The following is a 23,504-nucleotide window of genomic DNA, read 5'->3' on the forward strand; positions in this document are numbered from 1 at the left end:
CGCGGTCGGCGCGTTCAGCCCCTCGATCCGCTTCCGCAGCGCCTGCACCTCCTCGCGCAGCTTCTCGTTTCGGGTCTAAATTTTATTCTGGCTGTGTTCCACTTCTTTTTGTTCGGTCCAGATGGCTTGTATGAGCGTGGTTTGCTAGTCAATAACGTGTTGCAGGTGTGCGATGATCTGCCGGATCTCCATCCTTGGCACTCGTCCACGTTAACCAGCCGTGCTCGGGCTCCTTGATCTTCTTCGACAATCACTCATATCACACTGTCCCGTCGGCTTACCGGGAGCTACTCTGTAATGAACACTACAAAGCCATTCATGTCTCGTTTATCTGCCTTGCTTCGGAAGAAACCGTTCCCCATATCTTCTCCCGGGCCACCTTTACCCTCCGGCATACTCGTTGATGAAGAGATCTCGCCAGTATACGATTCCAAGTACTTCTACCCAGCGAAGCCTGGAGAGGTACTCGGTGATCGTTACCAAATCATGGTCAAGGTTGGTTGGGGCGTATCTTCAACAGTATGGCTCGGGCGTGATTTGCAAGGGTAGCCTTCAAGAATTTCTCTTCAGTTCAAAGCTCTCTTTGTCTCTAACAAATATACAGGCATATCGAAGAGCCAGAGAGTATTATAGCACTGAAAATCGCCAAGAACAATGCGAGTTCCGCTGGTCACGAGCGCGAAGTTGAAGACCATATTTCCACGGCAGACCCATCACATCGCGGTCGCTCACTTATGCGAACATTGTTAGACTCTTTTGAAGTGAAAGGTCCAGAAGGTTCTTATTCGCGTCTTGTGTATCCGCCCATGAGGGAGTCATTGTCGATGTATCAGCGGCGCTTTGACGATAGAAAGATACCGCTGCCCCTCATTAAAACATACATTCGTGCTCTTCTTACGGGGCTTGATTATCTGCACAGAGAATGCAGGACAGTTCATACGGGTAATTTCATCTTCGGCCATGCTTCCCGTCGGCAATTCTGAGCCTAGGTGGCTGCCTAGATCTAAAGCTTGAGAACATTATGGTCTCATTCGAGGATCCAGCCGTGCTTGCTGATTTCATGAATTCTCAGCTTGAAAACCCGATTGTTTTTAAGTTTGATTCAGCGGGAAGGCCAGTATATCAGTCCCGTAATGACTTCGGGCCGCTCAAAAGCCTGAGAAGTATACCACAGCTTGTCGACTTTGGCTTGGCAACTAGACTCGAAGAAGACGACGACTGGGGCGTTTGGCCCATTCAGCCAGACCACTATCGGGCGCCAGAAGTGATTCTGGGTAATGGATGGCAAATGCCTGTGGATATTTGGAATCTTGGTGTTCTGGTTCGTCCTATTGTTCTCCAGAGTTGTTTCATCCACTAATGCTATACTAGTTGTGGGATATGATCGAAGGCAAAGAGCTATCTCGGCATATTCATGATCAAAAAGGTCGCTACGATGCTAAACTACACATTGCTGAAATGATAGCATTACTCGGTCCACCTCCTCTAGAGGTCATATAAAGGTATCAATACATGCGAGAGTACTCATGGCCGGGACCAATCAGACGAGAAGACGGCAGAGTATGTGAGACCGCGCAGGAGTACTTCTGTGGGCCATTTTTTGACAATAACGGTATTACTGACTTTCCTATCTCCAACGAATTATTCTCAGACTCATGATACATCCTAGGTCGCTTTTTCTACGAAGACTTGATCCCCGACCGCAAACTAGACGACACAGTATCCTTTCTTGCAGGAGGTGAGAGGGAAGCGTTCCTGGATTTCGCCAAGAGAATGCTTGTCTGGCATCCAGATGCGAGAAAAACGGCTGGCGAACTGGCGGGGCATCCTTTCCTTCAACCAAGGCAAAGAAGCGCCTGATTTGGTTGTAGATCACACTGATTGTATGCTTAATACGCCGTTTTTGCTGACAGCCAGGAATGGGCACGTGGATGTTATAGAGGTCTTGTTGTCAACAGGGCGGGTGAGGGTTGACCTGAGAGATAGGAATGGTGAGACGCCATTAATGTTGGCTAGGAGGATGCGGAGATATGACGTAGTGGATCTTCTGGAGTGGATAGAGGCGAGGTGGTAGATGCTGAAATATTCTATGTAGGTGTCTATAAAAAAAGGTTTAAAGTATTCCACAAGCGGGTCGCCAGGCTCAAATCCTATAGTGAATGCGATAAATTGCAACTTGTAAATCACCAACAAGACGTTATTTAACAGGATTTATCAGACATGGGGTTGATTTGGCAGCTTGGCAGCACATCCCTACCAAGCGAGTCACCACCAGCAAAGCTCTTGCCCCCGCCAAGGCCCGGCCACCGCAAGTCGTCACCCCTCGCAGGACCTACGCCAAGCAAGAAACACCAGCGCCAAGAGCTTCCCCTTATTGCGCGTCACTCCGGGGGATTATCGGTGCCTTGCTACCGTCCCAGTTGCCCTGCACTAACCAGGTCACTCTTTCTGATTTCCCGCCCCACGGAGGTGGTCCTACCACTCGCTTAGCACAGTAGCTCATGGTATCGGGCCATAGCCGATGCTATAATTATCTTGAACGCTACTTGGATCATGAAGAAGAGTATTTCCCAAACACAACCCTTTAGGGAAATATTGAAACAGACTCAGCCTTACCAAGTGTCAGATTCTAGACCCCATGAATCAAACGACTAAACAGAGCAGTCAAGGGCTTCTACCAATAAAAAAAGCACGATCTTACTCAGCTCCCCCTGTAGATCCTGTTTCACCTACATCGAGGTGATCGACACCGACTCCACGGGAGCGTCGTGCGTGGCGGTCCCTGGCCCCATCTTGCGCGGCACGACGTCAGGAATGCTATAAGACGTCCCAGTGACCTGACATTCCCGAGCTCGCCTAGAATATTGTCGCTCCTTTCAAATCCCGATATTTCTCGGTATGTACTCGTCTCTGCTTCTGCATCGATCTCTTGCAAATTACACGATTCATCATCGCACCACTCAAATCCATCCATCACTCACTCGATTTGCATTTGTTTCGCTGCTTGATTCATTCGATCCGATTCCATCCCTTCATCTCAGCTCCAAATTCTTCAAATCCGCGTTTTCCTGACTCCTGCTAACAATCACTCCGTCCAGAACCTTTCACTTCCTTCAACATGCGCGCCTCCGTCTTCGTCTGCGGCTTCCTCGCCAGCTTTGCCTACGCTATGCCCAAGGCCGCTGAGACGTGCCGTGAGGTAAGACGCCCGACTTTTGAAAAAAAGGGGAAAAAACTTCCAATCCTACGATCGAATACTGACGAACTCCAGCCTACGCTATCCTGCAACAAGACCGCTACCTGGGGCCAGCCTATGGCGTGCTGCTACCCGCTGCAGTGCGTGACTGAAGGCAACAGCACCATGGGAGTAAGTCAACAAACCCCAACCTTGGGTTTTACGAGAAACCTCGGGAATATGTGGACATGCTAACGGATGGAATTAGACTTGCCCCCACCAGAACTGAGAGGCTTGAAGCCACGGGGTGAAATTGTATTGCACATAGCCGATCACGGTGTGGGATGACGGGTTGGAACGTTTCTTTCTCGTGTATTTAATTGCGTTCTAATGGGTAAATATCATTGAGAACTGACACTGTCCACTTTTTTGCCTATGCTACTTGCATCTTCGATTATACATGTTGGCCTGACTGATATCTTATCTGGAGGGTTGGGAGGGGTAATGCAAGGTGGGAGGTTGCAGCAACCCCAGAAAGGTAACGGTGATGCTGGGGGCTAGAAGCGTTGAGCGGTCTCCTCGCTTTGCTGTTTGAAGTTGCAGGTGGTGTACATGCGGGGACTGTTTCAGTGGTGAGACACCAACACTGTGTTGCCAGGATGCGGCTGAACAAGGGGGCCTGCAGATGGCTGGGGTTCGACTTCGGGCAGTGTGTGCAGGGTTTGGATGCTCGAGTATGGATGCGATAAGATATCCGTACATACGGTCGGTCAATTGATGGGTGAGATCGAGAGGGAAGATTCGTATCGTATCTTTGGTATGACTCCGGGGCTGGGCCACTTGTAGAGCTTCATTTTAGACCTTGAGTTGTGGCCAAACCATCCAACAGGAACTGCCGGGTATTCCCAGCCGGCTGAATACAAAATAAAAACCTTGAAACATCAGGGAGATCCTGGCCTTGGACGGCCAACTGCAGCGGTAACGCACAGGACAATCAGTGCCCGAGGAAACCCCAGTGACACATTCCATCTCACGGAGATACGGGATCATCACGGGAATGTTGGAGATAAGAACTACAACTACTTGCGCAGTACATCATAAAATGCATCAATAAGATAAACATATACAGACAACGCAAAAGAGCGGAAAAACAAATAGAAGAGTGGATGCAACCTGGTCAGTAGACAACGTCGAATAAAAGGAGTATCTACCACGTAAACGTCCAAGATATCAGACAAGAGAAATGGTAAAGTCAAGACGGAACCCTTCGCCCCGGGAAAACAATCAATCCCGAGGGAAAGGTCCGAGGTGAGAAAGAAAAAAAAAAAAACTCCTATTCCTCTTGTACAAGTTTTAACAAAACATCTTATTTAGGCATGGCTAGTTTAGAAGACATCGGCGCAGCCCCAGTGCTGCTCGACGCCGAACTCGCCAGGGGCCTTCCAGTCGTCGTTGGCATAGGAGAAGAAGATAGACTTGGAGCCGAGGGCCTTGGCAATGGCTTTGATGGCGGTCCGCTGCTCGGCGGGACCGGGAACAGCGGCACCGTTAGCGTCACCAGCGTTGGGCCAGCCGGTCTCGAGGTTAACGACGTCCTTGCCACAGATCTTCTCGAGGATGTGGTACTCGCTCAAGGCGAACTCACCGGCCTGCTCGGCGGTGGTCTGGGCGTTGAAGAAGGGGTGGATGTTGACACCGACCAGGTCGACGGGGGAGCACAGGTTGGAGACACCGTGCTCCTGCCAGATGTCGATGGGCTCGGCGGTAGTGACCTGACCGGTGTAGCCGGCGGCGGCGAAGGCGGACTTGGAGGAGGTGATGAAGGAAGCCAGCTGGGATGCGGAGACGTAGCCGGAGGAGATGGCCTCGTTACCGACGACGAGCAGCTCGACCATCTCCCACTGGGCCCACTTGTTGATGGCCTCGACCTGCTCCTGAGCGCCCGAGACACCGGAGGCCTCGATGTAGACACCGAGGATCATCTTCACGCCGAGGGACTTGCAGGCGGAGCCGATGTACTCGAGACCATTGCAGTCGGTGGAGTAAACACGGACCAGGTTGAAGCCCTTGTCCTTGATGGTCTGAATGTTCTTGGTGACCTCGGCCTGGGTCATGCAGTTGCCGCTCTCGGTGTAGGGAGAGAAGGTCATACCCCACTGGCCGCTGCCGGTCAGGCCGCTGCCGGTGGTTGCGGTGCTAGTAGCCTTGGCGGTGGAGGTGCTGCTGGTGGGAGCAACGCTGGTGGGAGCAGCGGTGGTCTCAACGGGAGCGGGCGAGCTGGCAACAGCGGTGGAGGAAGGCAGACCGGTGCTGGTGGCGAAGGGGCAGTAGTAGGTGGTGTCAGTGACGGTGGCTGTGATGGTGGTCTCGGGCTTAGTGTAGGTACCCGGGGTGATGGTCGAGGGAGTGGGGTAAACAATGGTGGTAGCGGAAGGCACAGAGGTGACGGTACCGGGCACGACGGTGTAGGTACCGGCCACGGGGCAGGTGTAAGTGGTGTACTCGATGATGCTGGTGACGGTGGTACCGGTGGGCTTGACGGTGGCGTAGGGGCAGGTCACGACGGTGCCAGTCTCGACAATGGTGGTCACACCACCGATGGTGTGAGTACCGCTGGGGACCTCGGTGCTGGTAGCACCGCAGACGGTGGTGGTGTCGGTCACGGTCAAGGTGGTGGCCGGGATGGTGTAGGTACCAGTGGAGGAGAAGCTGGTAACACCGTTGGTGGGCAGCGACACGGTGACGGTCGACGATGTCGAGGGGGTCACAGTCACGGTGCTAGTAGCGGTGCTGGTCGAGTGAACCGTGCTGGTCAGGGTCGAAGTCGACTCGGGAGCCGAAGTGGGAGTCTGGATGGGAACCAGAGTGGGCGAACCCAGGTAGGTGATGACCTTGGTGATGCAACCACAAGCCTCCTCGGTTTCGAGAGCGGGGACCGAAGAGGTGACAGCGGAGGCGCTGGATGAAGCATCACGGCGCTGGTGAAGAGCCTCGTGGCGACGGTGGAGGTGACCGTCGGCCATGGCAGATCCGACCATGGCCGCGGCCGCAAAGACTGAACCCTTCATGATGAGAATTCGAGTTGCGTCCACACAAGGAATGAATGCCCGCTGAACGAGTGAAGCGGTGGTAGTTGGTAATATCAAGGAACGTGGGATGAGAAAGTAAAGGAGAGTGGGTGGGCACGCAAGGCCTTTTGTTGGAGACTCAAAGCACTGGGGGTGTGTGGAAGGGGGGTTCGGGGGGAAGGAAAAGGGGGAGAAACGGCCAGAGGCAGATGAAAAGGGAGTTAGGCGCTGTAGTACCTCTCCGGATCCACCGATCGTGATTTATTACCCCTGGGCCGTTCGTACGGGGTCAAGCCTAGACGTGCGTTCAGGCACAGCGATCTCATTGGGGGAAGCCTGCAGACCCGGTGTATTCCCCGAGTTGGTTGGCCCGCACGGGTCGGCCAGGAGTGGGGATTCTCTGGGTCTACGTAAACAGTTGTACGGTACCAGCTGTAAAGAGACCGAATCCGAGTAAGCAGCAAAAATAGGCCTGTCTCAGTTGGGGGGGGGGCGGACCCCGAGTACAGATACGGTAGTTCGCCCCCTTACCGGCCCCTGACAGCTGCGCATGGACTTTCGCCGTTCGTTCCGCTTTGCCATCTGCTTCCGATGTATAAAGCGTGGAGATCAGAATGCCCAGAAACGAAGATCTACGCAGCCCCTGTAGTTCGTCTGGAACACGTCCTGGGGAAGGGGAGTCCCGAGAGGAAAGAAAAAAAACAGGAAATTGAGGCCATGTGGTTCCGATCTACTCCCGAAGCGGGCAAGTGGCAGCTGTGGATCTGCGTAGGGCTCATCATTGGCGGCGCTTTGGACTTTAATTTCCGCCCTGCCGATCACCATTCGCGCTGGTAAATTTATTTACTCCTCTTCGTTGGTGCTCTTTTGTTATGATTGCTGTAACTCCCCTGGTTCCGGTGGCAACCATGACATAGCTGCGTCTTCAACTCTCCTATCATAACATTCATGTCCATCAATATACCCGCCCTTTCCACGCGCTTACCCGTTCCAGTGAACACACGTCCCCCCCCGATCACCGTCGACTCGTCAGCGCTGTCACGACAATTGCCGATCATCCGGGACGCATCAGACTGGCTGTGAACAAACCTTGGGAAATTATGGACCCGTCTGTGTCCGGCCGACCTTCTAACCAAGGCTTAGCATTCTCTAATGTTTTATACCGTAGAAACCCGCCCCGACTCCCCACGCTCCGCATCGAAGATCACCGTGAAGAGTGGAAGAGTGGGCACAGGCCTCTCCAATCTATCGGGTGCTGGTCACAATGCCGCGGTCTAGATCCCCCTCTTGAACATACCGTAGAAGAATGAGACAGACATGCGTAGACGTCTACACATACCGCACCTTGGGGCATCCGAAGTTGTTCGTGGAGTGCATTTCACTGCCGAGCCGCGCAAGACTACTAGTACATTACCAATGTGGAGGAGCACTTGCCCAAGCCACACTCCGCTTACCTCCTGAAATACCTCGCTAGTCTCGGCTCGCCTGCTTCCGGTCATTACCCGATCGGGGCCAATAATTGACTTGCGTGCGTAGATTTTGTCGTTTGACTTTGCAGTTACGCGCTCTTAAGGGGTTCGAGCCTTCGCCATCACCTGACGACGTACGTTCTGGAGCGGTGTGGCATGGCTCGGTTACTATACGACCCACCGCCCACTTGGTCTCGACCGCGGTAATCCGGAGGCGCTACGGTGTGCCAAGCGGGGTGGTCGATCTGGGCACCGCGCAACTTCCGGATTTGTGGAATAGGGTGTTTGCTAGTCAGGTCGACGCAGGGCGAGACCCTGGAATTGAGGTTATTCAGGGGGTTGAAGGGGCGGTGGACCATTTGTGGTTGCCCCCCAGAGTGTGACCGGTATCGGTGACGTGGGGCCGAGTCTTCTCCCGTGGTCTCCATGAGAGCCGTGCCCAAGGCGCTTCGCCACGGTGTTTGTGTTGACCCGTGTAGACGCCACCAAATTAGATGGTCTTGGTCCTCATTTAAAAAGACTCGTAATTCACATTATACCTTGGGTCGAGAATGGTGTAATCTCGCCACTTGGCGCTTCCCCAGCTTGTCATTCAAAATATGTCGTTGTGCGATCCGGGATGAGACATGGATGCCCGGGTGTCTTGGAATGCAATCTCTGTCTCTGCCCATGTGGGTGCGATCCATTGGCATCTCTGGGCCCAGCATTCCTGGCCTGCTTCGCCCGAATTCATTGAGCGATATATCCTCGGGCATCAGGCAACCGTTGCCAAGTCTCGAGGTTCTCAGACGCGACCTACCTCCGGTACCTTGGCAGATAGCATCCTTGGATGGACGAGCAGTGACTGAGAGAACGCCATCTGTAGGATTTGCCAGATGTAAAAATGATCTTTGTCCAGATGTTGGCCGTGGTCACGGTCCAGGTCTCTGGTTAGTGATGTCCATAACCTGGACACATCTCAAGCAGCCGCTTGGGGCACTAGCTGTGGGGTCGTATACTGTGTAGTAGCTACCCGTCTCTCAAGTGCCCAGATGTGTATCGTGGTCTCCTTAGACCTCGCTCGGGAACTCGTCTACACCGTTGTGCTTCGCTGTACCGGTCATCACTTGCTTTTCGAAACAAAGAAGCGTCGCTCGGGCGATAGTGGATGACTTGGTAGTCGTCTGGAGGAGGACTAAGATAGAGAATGGCGCCGCTTTACCCCGAGTAGTGATTGAGGTAGGGTATATTGTTGTCTGTAAGCATTTAGCGTTAATGTTCCCACCGTTGAAACAGCCTTCCCCTTACTAGTGCAGGGCTTACCATAGCTCAAAGCTTGTTGGGATCAATGCCTGCGTCGATCACCACCGGTCTGATCCTGGCTCAACGAGTCCCCACCAGAAGGCACGATCATGGACGATGAATTGATACAGTAAATGTCTTCGTAACTTTCCCTGCAAGCATCGCTTGTCAAGTTGAGATTGTCTTCCCTTCTCCTGAATCATTTCTCTCCGAACGTGGACTTTCCGATCGGGCAAAGAAATCCTGAGGTACTTCATTCAATCAGCGCGTGTTCTTTGAGGCTGCGTTGGCATAACAATCATGCCGAGAAGTTTCCTTGATGGTGCCATTCGCGGGTGTTTGGTTTTGAGGCATGGGATGCGAATTACGCATGGACGTAGGAGCTGTTAACTTAATCTGCAGCATCGTACGATGCCTGAGACCAAGACATAGGTGATCATGAACTTAGCTTAGGCATAGAACTTGGCGAAAGGTGGTCTCTTCCAATTCTGTCAATCGAGGCTCTTCATTCACTGCTCAAAGATTGAGGGTTTGCATAGTACCAAGGGTACAGGATCATGTCTTGTAACACAGTGCCTGTATAAAGCCGACCACCAAAAGCTACAACTTACAGCAGTAAAGCCATGACTCCACAGAATGAAAATCTGAATCTGACATGAAGAATTCGGTATATTCCGTCCTTCCTCATGGCTATACACCACACCACCCGCGAACCTCGATCATGCCACACCCGACAAATTCCTAAAGCACATGACCAGCAAAAGCACCATCCCAAGATCTCCCGAAACTCCCCTGTAACCAAAGGAGGAAATTAATCTAAGCCTCACGGGCAACCCGAAACTCTCAACGCTTATGGTACGGGAAAATCCCATTCCGCGTGGTTCGGCCGTCACCGCACCACTCGCTACGTCACGACTCACCTCAACCAGCCTACCACGAACACCAACCACCCAACCCCAATCCCCAGATTCAACACAGACCCAATCGCACGAGACAGAGATCATGTCACCCAGAGAATGAAATGGGGCCATGAAACGGGATTTACACCAATCGCATTGGAGCGATGGTCATCCGAGATATGGCCTTCGGAACCGACACCGCAGAACTGCTTCGGCCTCGGCCGGTATAGGGTGTGGTACCATACATTTTTTTAAGGCTTAGATGTTCGATTCTCAAGGCTGTGTCTGAGTCTTAGAGAGGAGCAAAGGTATATAAGGATGTGAGAATGCATCCTCGATTCCGTCCATCATCATCATCAAACACAAGATCTTCACTCAAACAACTCTACTCTACTCTACTCTATACATCGCCACTCATACAAACCAAACACCACAACAATGCCTTCTGCATCCAAGACTTCCCAGGCCACCCGTCTCCAAAACGACTTCGGCGCGGATTACTGGGTTCGCAATCCCGCTGAGGAGCACCGCGTATGTCCATCCCCCATTGTAACTATCGGACATAACATACTAACATCGTCTTAGCGCCCCACTGCTGGACGAGGCCTTTTCGCTGGTCTCCAAGATACCAAGCACTACAACGTGGAATCCGGCTGGGCTCGTCGCAAGTCTTCTGCCGAGTCGACTGGGATTCTGGGATCGCTCTGGAGCCGGTAAGATTCCTTCACTGTGGTATTGGTGTTGAAGAGTTGGTGCTGACTTGTGATAGATTCACTGGTGGATCGTACCAGCCTCCTACTTCGGCTTAAGTGATCGATTTAAGAATGCTTTTTCAGATGGACGAGCCTGTTTATATTGCATAATTCTGGTGGATAATATGGCTTCACGCTGTAAATACTTCGGTTGATGTTGATGTTTCGTTTGTGATACCTTTGGAGTTTGGTACAAAGATTTCAGTTATTCAAGCTTTACTTTTCTATTCAAAAGATATCCCATTTACGAAGACTTGAGATGCAGATAAGAGATGGAGATGAGTGACCGTGCTGTCAAGTTATCTCGTAGCCTGATCGAAGTTGTGATCTACACAATAGTAGACCCACCACCAAATTACTGTAAACAGCCGATGCCAATCACGACGAGGATTTTGTCAACGTAAAGCTATATTATCACCCATCTTAGTGGACAAACAAGACATACGGCTAAGCTTAGTCCATTACTTAAATCCAAAATCAATCTTGGATATACGCCGCCGTCTACAAGTCCAGCTAATGTAAACATGACCCAATAAACTTTGATCACTCAAAATTAAACGCTAAAGTTATATACACCCAACACACCAGACCCATTTCAATCCAGTAATGTATAAAAACCCATAAACCTGGATAATATCCCGTTGATCCTTAGTCCCAAGAGCTAATCTTCATAGTGCCCTTCTCCTGGAAGTTTTGATGCATCTTGAAAGCCTGGAAAAGCAAGTGCGGCTCATGGCCCATACCCTTCCGCAAGCACTCAAACTCGGCGCGATCCAGATAATCCGTAAGAATAGGGTAGTAATCGGGGTGCGAGCACTTCTTAATAATAACGCGAGCGCGCTCCCTCGGCGACAAACCACGCACGTCAGCAAGACCCTGCTCGGTAACGATGACGTCAAGATCGTGCTCCGTCTGATCGACATGCGTAGCGAAAGGAACGATACAGCTGACACCGGTGGGGTCGGTCTTGCTGGGCCGGGTGGAGGGCGTGTGCATGATGCTGTATTTGGAGTTGCGGAGGAAATCGGCGGATCCACCGAGGCCGTTCAGCATGCGCGAGCCCATTACGCAAGTGCTGTTGGCGTGCGCGTAGATGTCGACTTCGACGGGGGTGTTCATGCCGATGCAGCCAAGGCGACGGATGATTTCGGGCGAGTTGGAGACTTGTTGGGAGCGGAGGAGGAGCTTGCCGGCGTAGCGCTCCCAGTTGTCGTAGAAGCGCTTGAAGCCGTCGGGGGAGAAGCGGATCGAGGTTGCGGTGGCGAAGTCGAGGTTGCCGCTGTCGAAGAGGTCGAGGAAGGAGTCTTGCAGGACTTCGGTCCAGACCTTGAGGTTGGTGAAGTCTGCGCCGCCCTTGGAGAGGCCGCCGACGACGGCGTTCGCGATGTTGCCGATGCCGGATTGAATTGGAAGCAGGTTGGGAGGCAGGCGGTCGTGCTTCACCTCGTGCTTGAGGAACTCAATCAGGTTCGTGGCGATCTGCTGCGAGGCCTCGTCCTCCGGAGCGTTGGGCTGTGTCTGGTCCGGGTAGTCGGACTCGACGATAGCAACGACCTTCTCGGGGTCGATGGGGATGTAAGAGGTTCCAATACGGTCCTCGGGAGCCATGACCAAGTACGGCTTACGGCCGGGGGGAAGGTCGGAGAGCACGATATCGTGCAGGCCCTCAAACGACGGACTGGCGGTGTTGACCTCGATAATGACCTTATCGGCCATCTGAATGAGTTCGGGCGAAGCGCCCACTGAAGCACCGGGAATAATGCCGCCATTCTCGGTGATGGCCGAAGCCTCGATAACGGCGACATCCAGCCTCTTGTTCGGTTTGTTCATGGTGTAGTAGCCCTACGGTCCGGATTAGCGCTGATCAGCAACGATCCCCGCGGCGGGAACCCCCGACATTAAACTTCGACTCACATAGACCAAGTCCGAGGGAAACATGCTGAGATGCTTATCAAAGAACTTGATGTTGCCATTGTTGATTCCCTTTGCGATCTCCTTTCCGACCTGGTGCGGGCTGCGGCGCTCAATCATGTTCAGCCGTGCCCAGCGGTTCTCCGTCTCCGCACCGGACGAAGCGCCCACGAAGAGGTTGTACTTGAGCTGGCCTTGGAGGTTGTTCTTCTCGACGTGGTCTGCCAGAGCAATGGGCACTTTCCTGTTCAATCATTAACACCCGCCCTTCATGCCCCCTTCCATCACAAGCAGAGAGAGAACGTACTTGGGATACCCAACGCCCGTAAAGCCAGACCATCCGATGTACGAGCCATGAGGAAACAGATCAATCAGATCCTCAGCCTTAGCAAGCTTGTTCAGATACGAGGGCCGGCGAACACGGCTCTTCAAAAGTGCAGATGCAGCCATCCTGAAGGGTGTGAAGGGGAGAGTTCCTGAGGATGAAGAGGAGAAAGGAAAAAAAAAAAGGATCCCCAAGGATAGAAATACCGCGAGTGAAAACTCCACAGGCAGAAACGCGCAAGGTCCCACAGACTTCCGGGAGAAAGGAAAAGTTCTCCTATACAGTCCGGGCTCTAAAGTCTTCCGGCGTTGTGAGCCTGATAGATTGGAAATGTAGATCTACCATGTTCTAGCTATCCAATTGCTATATTAAACGTCTATACGCATTCAATTGCTTCTTCACTGTTCTCAGAACCCCCAATTCCCCAAATTCCGATAGGTTCCCCTCCCCCCGAGTCAAATGAAACCTGGGTGTTCATCTTGACGTCAGCTCGGCCCAGACTCGGTGGAGCTCGGAGATTCCTCGCATTCCCCAATTTTACACCCATCATATCCCCAACTTTCGCCCTGAATACCCCGGTCAAACCTCCTCTAGCTCTAGAAACCTCCGCAAAATCCCCGTATGCATTAGATATCACGAAATGCATGCAAGAAAGAACCCGCTTCACGGCCTGGAGATTGGAAAGTATAGATCAGCGCCCCGCCCGGCCCGGCGGTGGTCCAGTCATTTCACCGTCTCGGATTGTCTCGGTTAACGGTTTCGGCCACACGGAGACCTGGGCCATCCCTGAATTGGTACCAGGGGAAGGATTTGGTTTGATTGGGGTGGGGATCGCGGATCAATGATCGACCATGCTTCCGGTGAGTGGCTCCAGTTTCTACCTAGTGAGTGCTAGACGGTGCCTATCCGACGCTAGAGCTACAGTCTGAATATGGAATACCCGCAAAATTCTGGGCTAGAATACATTGAATACAGTACAAAAAAAGGGGGGGGGGGGCCTATGGCAAGATTAAGCACTCCTCAACCCCGGCTCCAATCCTCGTACGCGGCGTCTGATCTAGGTCAGACATACCAGTCGAGTAGGAGAAAAAAAAGGCACTATGGTTTGTGCAAGTGCAAAAAAAGGCATAATAAACAAACCGGGGAGATCATAGATCGGACCCAAAACCATTGCGAAAAGTAAGGCACAGAAAAAGAAAACACAAGGTGAGAGAAACCGTAAGAACTCATAGTCGCAATTTCCTCGTATGATAGACGCCGTCCCGTTCTCAGCAGTAAATGCAATTCATCTCCCCCTAATCCCCGTCATAATCGCTCACGCTTCACGCTTCGGCGGGCTCGGCCTCGGCCATTTCGGTGTCTGCCGGCTCGCTCTTCTCAGTTACTTCCTTGTCTTCCGTGGCGGGCTCCTCGGCAGGAGTCGGGCTTTCCTTGGATAGGGTACCGTTTAGCCAGGAGCGGAATTGCTGGTTTGACTCGTCGACCTTGTCTTTGCTCAGACCGCGCGCCCAGTTGGGATTGTTGACGAACTTCTCCACGAAGCGGTCGTGGCGCTTTTCGCGGAGAGCTGCCTTCTCCCTGGCCTGCTGCTCTTCTTTGGACTTGACGGTCTCGGCGTCGGCGTCCTTGTCGATGGCTGGGGCGGTGGAACGCCAGAACCAGTCGTGGCTGGGGGGCTGGTAGAGGATCGTGTAGTTGTTGGCGCAGATGCGGATGATCAGCCCGTCGTAGTGCTGGAGGCGCCGGTAATAGCGGTCGTACTCCTCATCCTCGTCGAGCTTGCTTGGGAGGCTGCGCTTCAAGAAAGGCATGCGCATCTCGGAGAATTGCACACCTTCAGTTGGGTCGCGCATGGAGTAGGCGGTGACATAGTACGACCAGCGGGCTTCAGAGCTGAGGTCTTCGCTGTCGAGTGTGGAGTCTTCGGCGGACATCACCTGGATGGTGACTCGGCGCTCGGCGGGAAGCTGCAGAACCTTGTTAGCGATGGACAATTCCAGTAGAGGGAAGATACTCACATAAGTAATGCGATAGATATCGCCTTCCTTAACCAACCTCTCCACCTGCTTGCGATACTGGATCTCCTGGTGGTGGGTGGTTTCCTCCTTCTCTCGTTCCTTGAAGAACAAGTTCGCAATATCTGAGCTGCGGTCTCGCGAGTCTCCGGTAAAGATCGAGGCCACAAACTTGGTGATGGACGAGAAGATACGTTCCAAGTTGTACAACAAATAACCGCTCTGCATGTAGAAGCGGCGCAGCGTCTCCTCCAGGTGAAGCTGGTCAATGTCTCCTCTGATGACTTCCTCGCACATACGAACAATCTGCTTGTAGAGATTCGCCTTGGAATCAACATCGTAGAAGAAATCACCAGGGAAGCGATCGATCAGGCACAACTCGTGTGCAGGCTTGGGCAGCAAACCCCGACGGACCTGCTCATGGGCTTCACTTTCCAGCTGCTTGATACGCAGCAGGCGAGCATAAAGGATCTCAAATGTGCGCAAGAAGCACAGGATGTTCAAGTTGCAGTACATGTGATGCACAGTCTTCTTGTACTTCTCGTTGAGGGTGTACGCGCGCTCCAGGTTGAAGTTACCCTGGTCAGGGTGCGACATCCACTTCAACTCAGCAACATCGAAAGTATCCTCCGGCTCAGAAGCAGTCGCAGAAAGGGGCCGTACATCGGGAGTAGGCTGCTGGCTAATTGCTGGAACATCATCCTTGGGCTGACCGTTGCTATTACCCTTCTCGACTCGGCGTTCAAGGACCTCACGCAATAGATCCAGCTTTTGCGTGTTAATAACCTTTCGGCTAGCGTTCGAGACGTCATCGGCACCAAAGTTATCTTCCATCTCCTCGGCAGGAGTATCGCTGACCGAGAGCTCATCCATGTAATCGAGGAAAGTGTCACGGTCCAAGCCGAAGAAAGCAGGGATGAAATCCTTAACAAAGTTGATCAGACGCTGCGGCTCAGCGCCAAATCCAGAGGTAGTCCGGTCAATGTACAAGCAGAGCAGGTGGGTAGCATCCAAAAGGACATCCATATCCTTGAACTCCATCTGACTCTGGTACTTGGGCGGATTGAGACCACTCTTCCGACGGCTCTGGGTCTCTTCAAACTTGGCCTGTAGATCCTGCTGAATGTTCTTAGCAATGAACAGTTTCTTGTCGGTCTGGCGAGTAGCGATGGCCTGGTGGTCTAGACTGCGCCAGTAGGCTCTTTGCATCTGCTCGCGCCAGACCTTGTCCCACTCGCGCTGGCATGCCTTCCATTCCTCGAGCTTCTGCTTGAGGCGGTATAGGACAATAGGTAAGATTTGGCAAGGGCGCTCAAACATATCACGGATGATCTTCTCGCCACGCTGACGGTCATAAACCTTCTTGATCACGCGTTGGTAGATAGCCTCGCTCTGGCCACCAAGACCGGGCGGCAACTTGAAGTTGGCACGCTCGACTTCAGACATATGGAGGAACTGCTGGACAATAGGCTCGATGAGCTGAATTGTGCGAGTGCAAGCTTCGATGTGGTGATCATAGTCGTGACGATCTTCTTCGATGCGGTGGAGAGCATCTTCATACTGGTTCTTCCTGTGCGCAACGAAGCCAGAATCTTCAGACGCCCAAGTAGGGTGCGAAGCCCATTCGTCATTCAGAACCTCGAAGCAGAGTTGATCACGACCACTGCAAGCCTTTTGTCGCTCACGCTTAGGAAGCAGACGGTAGCTGGGTCCCAAGGACCGGCAGTGTGCAAGGTTCACCATACCAGCCTCTGTCTTGGGCTTGGGGTCGATGGTCTTGTCTTCGGGCTCTTCGACATTCATAAAACGCTTGAACCAGCTCATCAGCTCGGCATTGGAGCCAATGAAACCTTCAGCCCTCTTGACCAGAATGAAGCGGTCAATCAGGTCGTTGGTGTACAGATTGCACAGCTTCAAGAAATCGCTGAAAATCTGCTTGTTGGCGATAAACTTCTTCACGCGGTCAAAGAAAGCAATCTCCTCTTGGCTGGGGGTCGTCAACATAGTCGGCGGAACTGGCTCAGGGAGGGCTGGAATCAAAGTAGGCGAAACGTTAGGGATATCAGCACCGGATGGCCTGCCGTGGGTGTGCTTTTGTCTCTGTTGTATGCGTTAGTGAACTGATACTAGACAGAAACGGAGATGCGAGTGAGGGTAATCGAAAGAAAAAACCGATTGATAATATAACGTGCAGAACGGGAAGTGCAAGTGCAGTTGAACGAACCTTGGATAGATTGCCAAACGAACCCGGCTGCCCACGAACTTGAGCATCAGGCATACGGGCGGCATCAACGCCCGAGGGTCCGGACATAGAGCCTGTGATACCAGGGGCGCCTCTGCGCTTCTTGTTCTCTTTGCCAGAGTCTTTCACATTGAACTGGCCGAGAGGGGGCATCTTGACATCACGGTTAGGCGTCTGCGACGGGAAGTCGCCAGGACCACTGCGGAGATCGCTGACTGGGATGTTCTCTTGAGCGCGTTGCCGCTCAACCTGTCTGGCGTGGGCAGCAGACTCTGGCAAAAACTGCTTGAAGTCTTCCAACAGGTCAGGGGCAGTGTTGAACAGATGAGTGACCTGCGCATAGACATCCTGGATAGGTTTTGACTCGCGCTGGTAGGTCTGCAAGATCTCCAGGAACTGCTTATAGATCTCCGGAGCGCTGGAGAAGCGGTTCTTTATCTTGTTCACATAGCTGATAGCATGGTTGAATTCCACAGGTCCACGCTTGTTCAGATCAGCATGACCACTCTGGAGCATACCACCAACACCAGCCAGACCGTTCAAAGGCTGGGTCATGCCGGCAGCTTGGCCAGCACCGGAGACCTGCATCATGCCAGGTCTCCCCATGCCAGAGGCCGCCGAAGCAGCGCCTTGCAACTGAGCAACACCACGATGATCCTGCTGATGAGACAGTGCCGAGGCACCCTGAGCCTCTTGACTCTGATAGCCATAGTGAGGGTCCTGTGCAGGACCTTGTCCTTCCTGTTGATACATACCCGGGCCCATCATCCGAGAACCAGGGGAGTATGATCCAGGGGCACCATGCTGCTGGCCCTGCTGTTGCTGGCCTTGCTGCCATCCGGGGCGTGACTGGTCATAGTAGTCAGTACGGCCGTGAGGACCGAGTCCTCCCGATGGAGCCGTAGTTTCAGTGATAGTTTCAAAAGGACGTCCCGCACGAGGCATGCTCAGGGTGTTGGTGCCAGATGGTGTGGTAACTCGAATGGCATCCGGGTTATCCTCGGTACCGCACTCAATGCGATATCCAGGAGGCAAAAACGTGTTAAACCCCTGAATCAGGGCCGGGTGGCCGTTGAAGAGAGTCGACACCCGTTGAATCACGCCCGGTGTATCAATCCTAACAAAGATCAGACCGAAGCCGCAAAATAATCAACAAACCAACAACTTACGCTTGACTCTTGAAATCCTTCATAATATCCAAAAACCGGTTGTACACATCAGGCTGGTCGACAAATCGTACCTTGACCTGATCCAAATAACTGAGGGCATCCTGTATCAACCAACCAGGGTTAGACCATATTTCTGGGGATCCGGAGGGGGGGCCAAAGACTGACATTCAGAATCGGCTGCTGACCCTGGGCGAGGGCCGCCACATTTCCAGGAATTTGCTGTCCTTGTCCGTTATAGCCCATCATGGGCGGGGCACCCGGGTGCTGCATGTACGACCGTGGTGTACCCTCGCCGTGCTGCGACATCTGCGGGCCGAAGAGGCTGGCTGGACCACCGGAAGACTGCACATTTCCCTGAGGACCATTGGGTGGGTTGTTACCGAGACTCGAAAGGAGACCATTTGGGCCGTGGATCGAATTCGGGACCTTCGAGGCGACCGGCTGGTGTAGGGGAATGGAGCCCGTGTGGCTCTGAACCGGGTGGTGATCGCGCTGGCGCTCCATCTGCTGGCGCTCCATCTGTTCGCGCTCGCGCTGCTCACGCTCCCGGTGGGCCATCTCTTCCTGGCGCTGGCGTTCAAGGATCTCGCGTTCCCTTGAGTCCCGCTCGCGCTCGCGGTTCAGAGACTGGGGAGATGCATGTTGCATGGCCTGGCCGATACCAGGGAGAGAGTGACCGGAACCGTGAGACGGGCCCTGCGGGTGCTGTCCGTAGGTCGGTTGGTGCGGAGCCCCGTGGCTCTGGCTCAATTCTGCCAGGCCGGGGAGGGAGTGTCCGCCCGACTGTCCGGAGGGATGGTAGGGGCCTTTAACAGCGCATCAAAGTCAGTATCATGGTTTCCTGCACATATAAATCGGGGAATCGAGATTGTGTTAAAGTCGGTTGGGAGGAGTGCTAACCGCCTGGAGGGGGGAGGACAGGCCCGGAGGGCTGTGAGCCCGGGCCTTGATTCGGAGGATTTTGACTGCGAAGCAAACCGCGATATTAGCCTTTGAGATCATGCAATGAGTTGCGGCGATTGAGCATACCTGAAAGACCCCAAGGGCCTCTGTTGGTTCATCTGATCCATGCCAGGGTGCGACGGAGGCCCACCAGCAGGGGAGTGCCAGCTATCGTTCCCAGAGTTCATTATCTGGTCATGAACTCGGCGGCGGTAAGAAAATGGGTATCGGTATCAGGCGTTGTTAGGGTGGTGGGTGGAAAGGGAGGAGGGAGACGGCGAGTCTGGAGAAGATGAGCTCCAGCTGTTTTCTCTGGCGCGTGTTCTCTGAGGCGGAGGTTCGACACTCAAATGACAGTCATGTCAGAGCATGCTCCGCGCTCTGAGTAAAGCAAAAGAAGACAAGCCACAGGCACCACGATGATAAGGCTAAGGTAGAGTGCGCGCGACCGATCGCGGGCTTCAGCAGTGGAGGCTTTCCTGACCGACTCCGCTAGGCCAGATACGGTAAGGCGTATCCTGTTCCGGGCCTTGGTTGTTCCGGTATTTATGAGCTGTATGTGACACGGCTGCACTCGGCGGTCTGCCAGGACAGAGTGTATTATTGTAAAACTCTGTAATGTGGGAGCGAGTCATTTCCTCCGCCTTCGTCATCGCCCGCGTCCGCCGGCAGAAAAATTACGGGGGATCTGGGCATCCCGAGATTGCGCCAGCGGGTGTCATAGGCAGGAGTGAGCGAGCAGTGAAGAGAAACAGTACCCCGAAGCTCTCTATAGCTGATTTTATTAGGCTACATTCAGCTTTGTTCCTCGGTAGACGAGCCAATGAGGCACCTAATGTTTTTATTCGCCTCAAGTGTCCCATAGCAGCAATACCATACAATGCTACCAGACGGTCCTTAGGATCAAGACTGAGGTACCTCTATTCCCATTAGACAGATACAATCCTCATACAGGAGAAATAAAGGCTTAGTGAGAGAACCTCCTCCACAGTCGAGACCAAGGCTACACACAACTACAACAATGAAAACATGCCTCAAAACAGGCCTCGCATTCTCTATCATGAAGCGCCTCCATACAACGCCTTCAGGGGTACCTAAGAAGCTGCATACAACCAGAATATAGGAAAGGGGAATCCAAACACAACCAGGAACGGGAAACTCGAAATGATGCGGAGGCTCGCGTGGAGCAGACGAAGGGACAGTGGTGAGATTATGGAACCTGGGGCATGCAGCTACGGCCATTAATTTTTGTCATGTGGATTTTCCTTTTGGCTTTCATCCGTTCTCTTCAGATCAACCAACCCCGTCCACCGGCCACCGTATCCCATCCCCAAGATGCGCCTGTTCATGGAAAATGGTTATGGACCTGCGGAGCTCATAGGGCCGAAAAGACAAAGAGCTGCAAATGGATAAGCATTTGAGTGTGTAATTCGGGTTTTTGGGGAGAGGAAAACTCACGTTGTTCGTCGCGGCAATGGCAATGCTGTCCTCGAAGGGGTGCCAGCTCATGTGCAGAATCTTCTTGTTGAAGTCGATCTGATCGGCATCTGTCTCCTTCTTCATGCGGCTGCCAGGGCCGGCAGGGCTGCCGGACCTCGAGCCGGCCTTCTTGGCACCGCCCTTGTTCATGGGAGTGGGCACGCCAACCTTCTTCGCCTTGAAGGCCGACTTGTCCGCCTGGAGCACAATCTCCGTATCCTTTTCTTCCTGCGTCGGGTAGATCATGAAGTTGTTGTTATAGCTGCCGGTCATCACGTTCTCGGCGTCGCCCGAGAAGACGACCTCGAATTTGTCGAAGATGCTGTCGTTTTCGTAGGTGTCGCAGAGGCGCGGCCGCAGGTGTTCATGGATAGGGATGGTCTTCACCGGCTGGCGTTCCATGTTGACGTCCCAAATCTTGACGGTCAAGTAGTCTCTGGACACGATGTACCGGCCGTCGTGTGAGAATCGAACGTCGGAGATAGAGGAGATGATCTCGGAAAAGAAGGAGCGCGAGGAAGCATCCTCTTCCTGTTCAAACACTGTAACAAGTCAGCACAGACCATCCCGGGCTGTTGAAGAATACATACATTTGGCGTGGTCGTCGCAAAGAGCGCGCTGCCGCATATCCGCAAGCTTGATGGTGCCCTTGGAGCTAGCGTACATGAACCAGTTACAGCTGACCGGGTGGAACTCGGCTGCCGTGATGACTTCGGTCAACTCCTCCATGTTTGCCGGCTTGATATCCACGATATTGAAACTCTGGTCCTGGATGTTGAGATTCCACAGGTTGACTCGGAGATCGTCACTGCTGATAAAGGTCTCGCCATCGCTGTTCACCGAGATGCTATTTATATGGTAGGCGTGGGCATTTGCGTAGGTTCTCCGTGGGACGGCAGCGACGACGGTGTCATGGTGTGTCAAACGTGGCAGCTTGAGGGCTGACGCATCCTTGAAGGCTCCGCGCGGTGCCCGAGCAATACCACCACCGCTCACAGCACCCGCCGGGGTCATTTCATTCGATAGGTTGTTCTCGGCGACCACTTTCAACGACTTGTCGAACACCTTCCACAACTTTATGGTCTTGTCGTTGGTCGAGAGGAGGAAGTGTGATGCATTCTGTCGGCGACACCATTTTATCTTGTTGATCTTCTCTTCAATCTCTAACGATTTGAGGTAGTCGAATTCCGGCTCGTGCGACTGAAACTCGGTGTGGAACTTATACTCGCAGGTTTTTTTCTGTGTCGGTCATGCGTGAGCGCCGCCCACTGAATTTTGAGTCGGCTTGACTTACCGTCTCGTTCCGCTCAAATAGCACCACTCGTCCACCCTTGTCTCCCGTAGCCAAATAATTACCGGTATGGTCGAATTCAACGGTCGAGATGATGTCCGCTGGCAGGACGGTGTCAGTCAGCTCAGATGCTCCGGATGAATCGACCGCATTTGTGGGGACAATACCTTCTGTGATATCTTCTACATCACCTTTATCACCGAAGCATCTGCAGGGGAGTCAGCCACAATCCTAGCAGCTCCACACGTTCCCAGAAATGGAGAACGTGGAGCAGGGAGCCGTCACGCCAGCCTCCATTCACGGCAAGACTCACTGTGTGAACTTCCAGGTGGGTGTCCCTGGATCTCTGTCTACCATCTTTTCGTTCTAGGATCGCCCTTGCACGCGACGTACGGACAAAGACGGATGCAGAAAAGCGAAAAGAAAAACCAGTTTGGCAACTGAATTTGTCTCCGAGCTCTATTGTGAACGCAGAATCACTCGGACCGAACCGAAGAGGAAGTTGACGGCAGAGCTGAATTTGTCGGACGGGGACAAGAACACGGTGAAGCTGAAGCGATCACACAAGGAATGGCGAAAGCAATCGGTCGGTGATGATCGATCGGAGATGGCGTGCGAGGGGTTTGACGCCGATGACGGGAGACGAGAGGAGAGGGAGAGGGGAGAAAGGTGGGCGAAGAGAATACAGCAACCCGGGGAATCGAACTCTGGTGAAAGAGTCGATAGAGTGACGGTAGTTGGCGATGCTGAAAAGACGGGGTGTGGTCCGGGATGGAGGGGGTGGAAAGCAAACGACCCGGTGGAGGTTGTTATGAGTGGGCCCGCAGAGCTTGAGAGGGGATCATAGGAGAGGGGAAATCCTACGACCTGATAGTTGACAATCCGAGTCCAACAGGGCGCAGCGTTGAGAGAGAGTGGGGATTTGGAAGTGAAGGAGGCGTCGTACGGGAAAGGAAAAAGAGGTAAGAGAGTTGAGGTGAGGCGGTGGTGGGGAGTTCGTTACGGCGTCACTTTGTGCCCACCGAGCTCACCGTATTCCGAGTCTTCTACCTAAGGTAAGATCGAGATTGATCTGAAAGATCTGTCAGAGTTTTACCCAATTTTACAGTTAGACACCTGGGCCAGACATGGGCGAAAGATCGCTGACATCAACACTGTCCGAGACTGTAACATCGCCCGAAGCAGGTACTGCGTCCCTGACTGCGGGCGCACAATGATCAGAGGTACTACAGACTACGGACGGATCAATTGAAGCTATCTAAAGAGTTTTGTCAGTAGCCAGATAGCTGTTTCTGCCGGTTTTAATAATCCTCCAGTCCGATTTACGAAGCTGGAGTATGTGCCCGGGGCCATATGCATCCCCCGCCTCTGTCGTCATCCTATCGAGCGAGCTCTCCCCTATGAACTTGGGCCTGTTTCCATTATAAATCGGGGTGTATTCTAGCAACTGGCCGAGGCTTGTACCTCAAGTGCCAGGTATTGAGCC

The 23,504-nt window shown here is 53.1% G+C and overlaps 8 protein-coding genes across 8 annotated transcripts; 4 read left to right on the forward strand and 4 right to left on the reverse strand.

Moving 5' to 3' along the window:
* Positions 1 to 297: 297 nt before the first annotated feature.
* On the forward strand, positions 298 to 1,500 carry N7498_000212 (uncharacterized protein; the record flags this gene model as incomplete). The annotated part of the gene is made up of 4 exons (XM_058447275.1): positions 298 to 545; positions 605 to 942; positions 1,002 to 1,321; positions 1,372 to 1,500. The coding sequence occupies 4 exons, from the start codon at positions 298 to 300 to the stop codon at positions 1,498 to 1,500; spliced, it is 1,035 nt and encodes a 344-aa protein (XP_058312686.1).
* A 12-nt stretch (positions 1,501 to 1,512) lies between these two features.
* On the forward strand, positions 1,513 to 1,860 carry N7498_000213 (uncharacterized protein; the record flags this gene model as incomplete). The annotated part of the gene is made up of 2 exons (XM_058447276.1): positions 1,513 to 1,612; positions 1,670 to 1,860. The coding sequence occupies 2 exons, from the start codon at positions 1,513 to 1,515 to the stop codon at positions 1,858 to 1,860; spliced, it is 291 nt and encodes a 96-aa protein (XP_058312687.1).
* A 1,258-nt stretch (positions 1,861 to 3,118) lies between these two features.
* N7498_000214 (uncharacterized protein) lies at positions 3,119 to 3,508 on the forward strand (the record flags this gene model as incomplete). The annotated part of the gene is made up of 3 exons (XM_058447277.1): positions 3,119 to 3,199; positions 3,272 to 3,367; positions 3,444 to 3,508. The coding sequence occupies 3 exons, from the start codon at positions 3,119 to 3,121 to the stop codon at positions 3,462 to 3,464; spliced, it is 198 nt and encodes a 65-aa protein (XP_058312688.1). The 3' UTR covers positions 3,465 to 3,508.
* Positions 3,509 to 4,560: 1,052 nt separating this feature from the next.
* btgE (putative cell wall glucanase (Scw11)) lies at positions 4,561 to 6,243 on the reverse strand (the record flags this gene model as incomplete). The annotated part of the gene is made up of 1 exon (XM_058447278.1): positions 4,561 to 6,243. The coding sequence occupies one exon, from the start codon at positions 6,241 to 6,243 to the stop codon at positions 4,561 to 4,563; it is 1,683 nt and encodes a 560-aa protein (XP_058312689.1).
* A 4,011-nt stretch (positions 6,244 to 10,254) lies between these two features.
* On the forward strand, positions 10,255 to 10,609 carry N7498_000216 (uncharacterized protein; the record flags this gene model as incomplete). Its single annotated transcript, XM_058447279.1, has 2 exons — positions 10,255 to 10,423; positions 10,478 to 10,609. Exons 1-2 carry the CDS (start codon positions 10,331 to 10,333, stop codon positions 10,607 to 10,609), a joined length of 225 nt encoding a protein of 74 aa, XP_058312690.1. The 5' UTR covers positions 10,255 to 10,330.
* A 683-nt stretch (positions 10,610 to 11,292) lies between these two features.
* Positions 11,293 to 13,009, reverse strand: coaT (acetyl-CoA hydrolase ACH1; the record flags this gene model as incomplete). The annotated part of the gene is made up of 3 exons (XM_058447280.1): positions 12,863 to 13,009; positions 12,559 to 12,799; positions 11,293 to 12,486 (listed from the first exon to the last, which is right to left on the reverse strand). Exons 1-3 carry the CDS (start codon positions 13,003 to 13,005, stop codon positions 11,293 to 11,295), a joined length of 1,578 nt encoding a protein of 525 aa, XP_058312691.1. The 5' UTR covers positions 13,006 to 13,009.
* Positions 13,010 to 14,202: 1,193 nt separating this feature from the next.
* Positions 14,203 to 19,436, reverse strand: N7498_000218 (transcriptional regulator SIN3; the record flags this gene model as incomplete). The annotated part of the gene is made up of 7 exons (XM_058447281.1): positions 14,203 to 14,847; positions 14,899 to 16,995; positions 17,120 to 18,254; positions 18,307 to 18,407; positions 18,472 to 19,112; positions 19,207 to 19,271; positions 19,336 to 19,436. 7 exons carry the CDS (start codon positions 19,434 to 19,436, stop codon positions 14,203 to 14,205), a joined length of 4,785 nt encoding a protein of 1,594 aa, XP_058312692.1.
* Positions 19,437 to 20,623: 1,187 nt separating this feature from the next.
* N7498_000219 (protein phosphatase 2A regulatory subunit CDC55) lies at positions 20,624 to 22,375 on the reverse strand (the record flags this gene model as incomplete). The annotated part of the gene is made up of 6 exons (XM_058447282.1): positions 20,624 to 20,647; positions 20,707 to 21,269; positions 21,318 to 21,966; positions 22,022 to 22,119; positions 22,186 to 22,226; positions 22,332 to 22,375. The coding sequence occupies 6 exons, from the start codon at positions 22,373 to 22,375 to the stop codon at positions 20,624 to 20,626; spliced, it is 1,419 nt and encodes a 472-aa protein (XP_058312693.1).
* Positions 22,376 to 23,504: the final 1,129 nt, after the last annotated feature.

This window comes from Penicillium cinerascens (assembly GCF_028974065.1).
Source record: "Penicillium cinerascens strain IBT 15544 chromosome Unknown contig_16_segment0_segment0, whole genome shotgun sequence".
In the NCBI taxonomy this organism is placed as follows: Eukaryota; Fungi; Ascomycota; class Eurotiomycetes; order Eurotiales; family Aspergillaceae; genus Penicillium; species Penicillium cinerascens.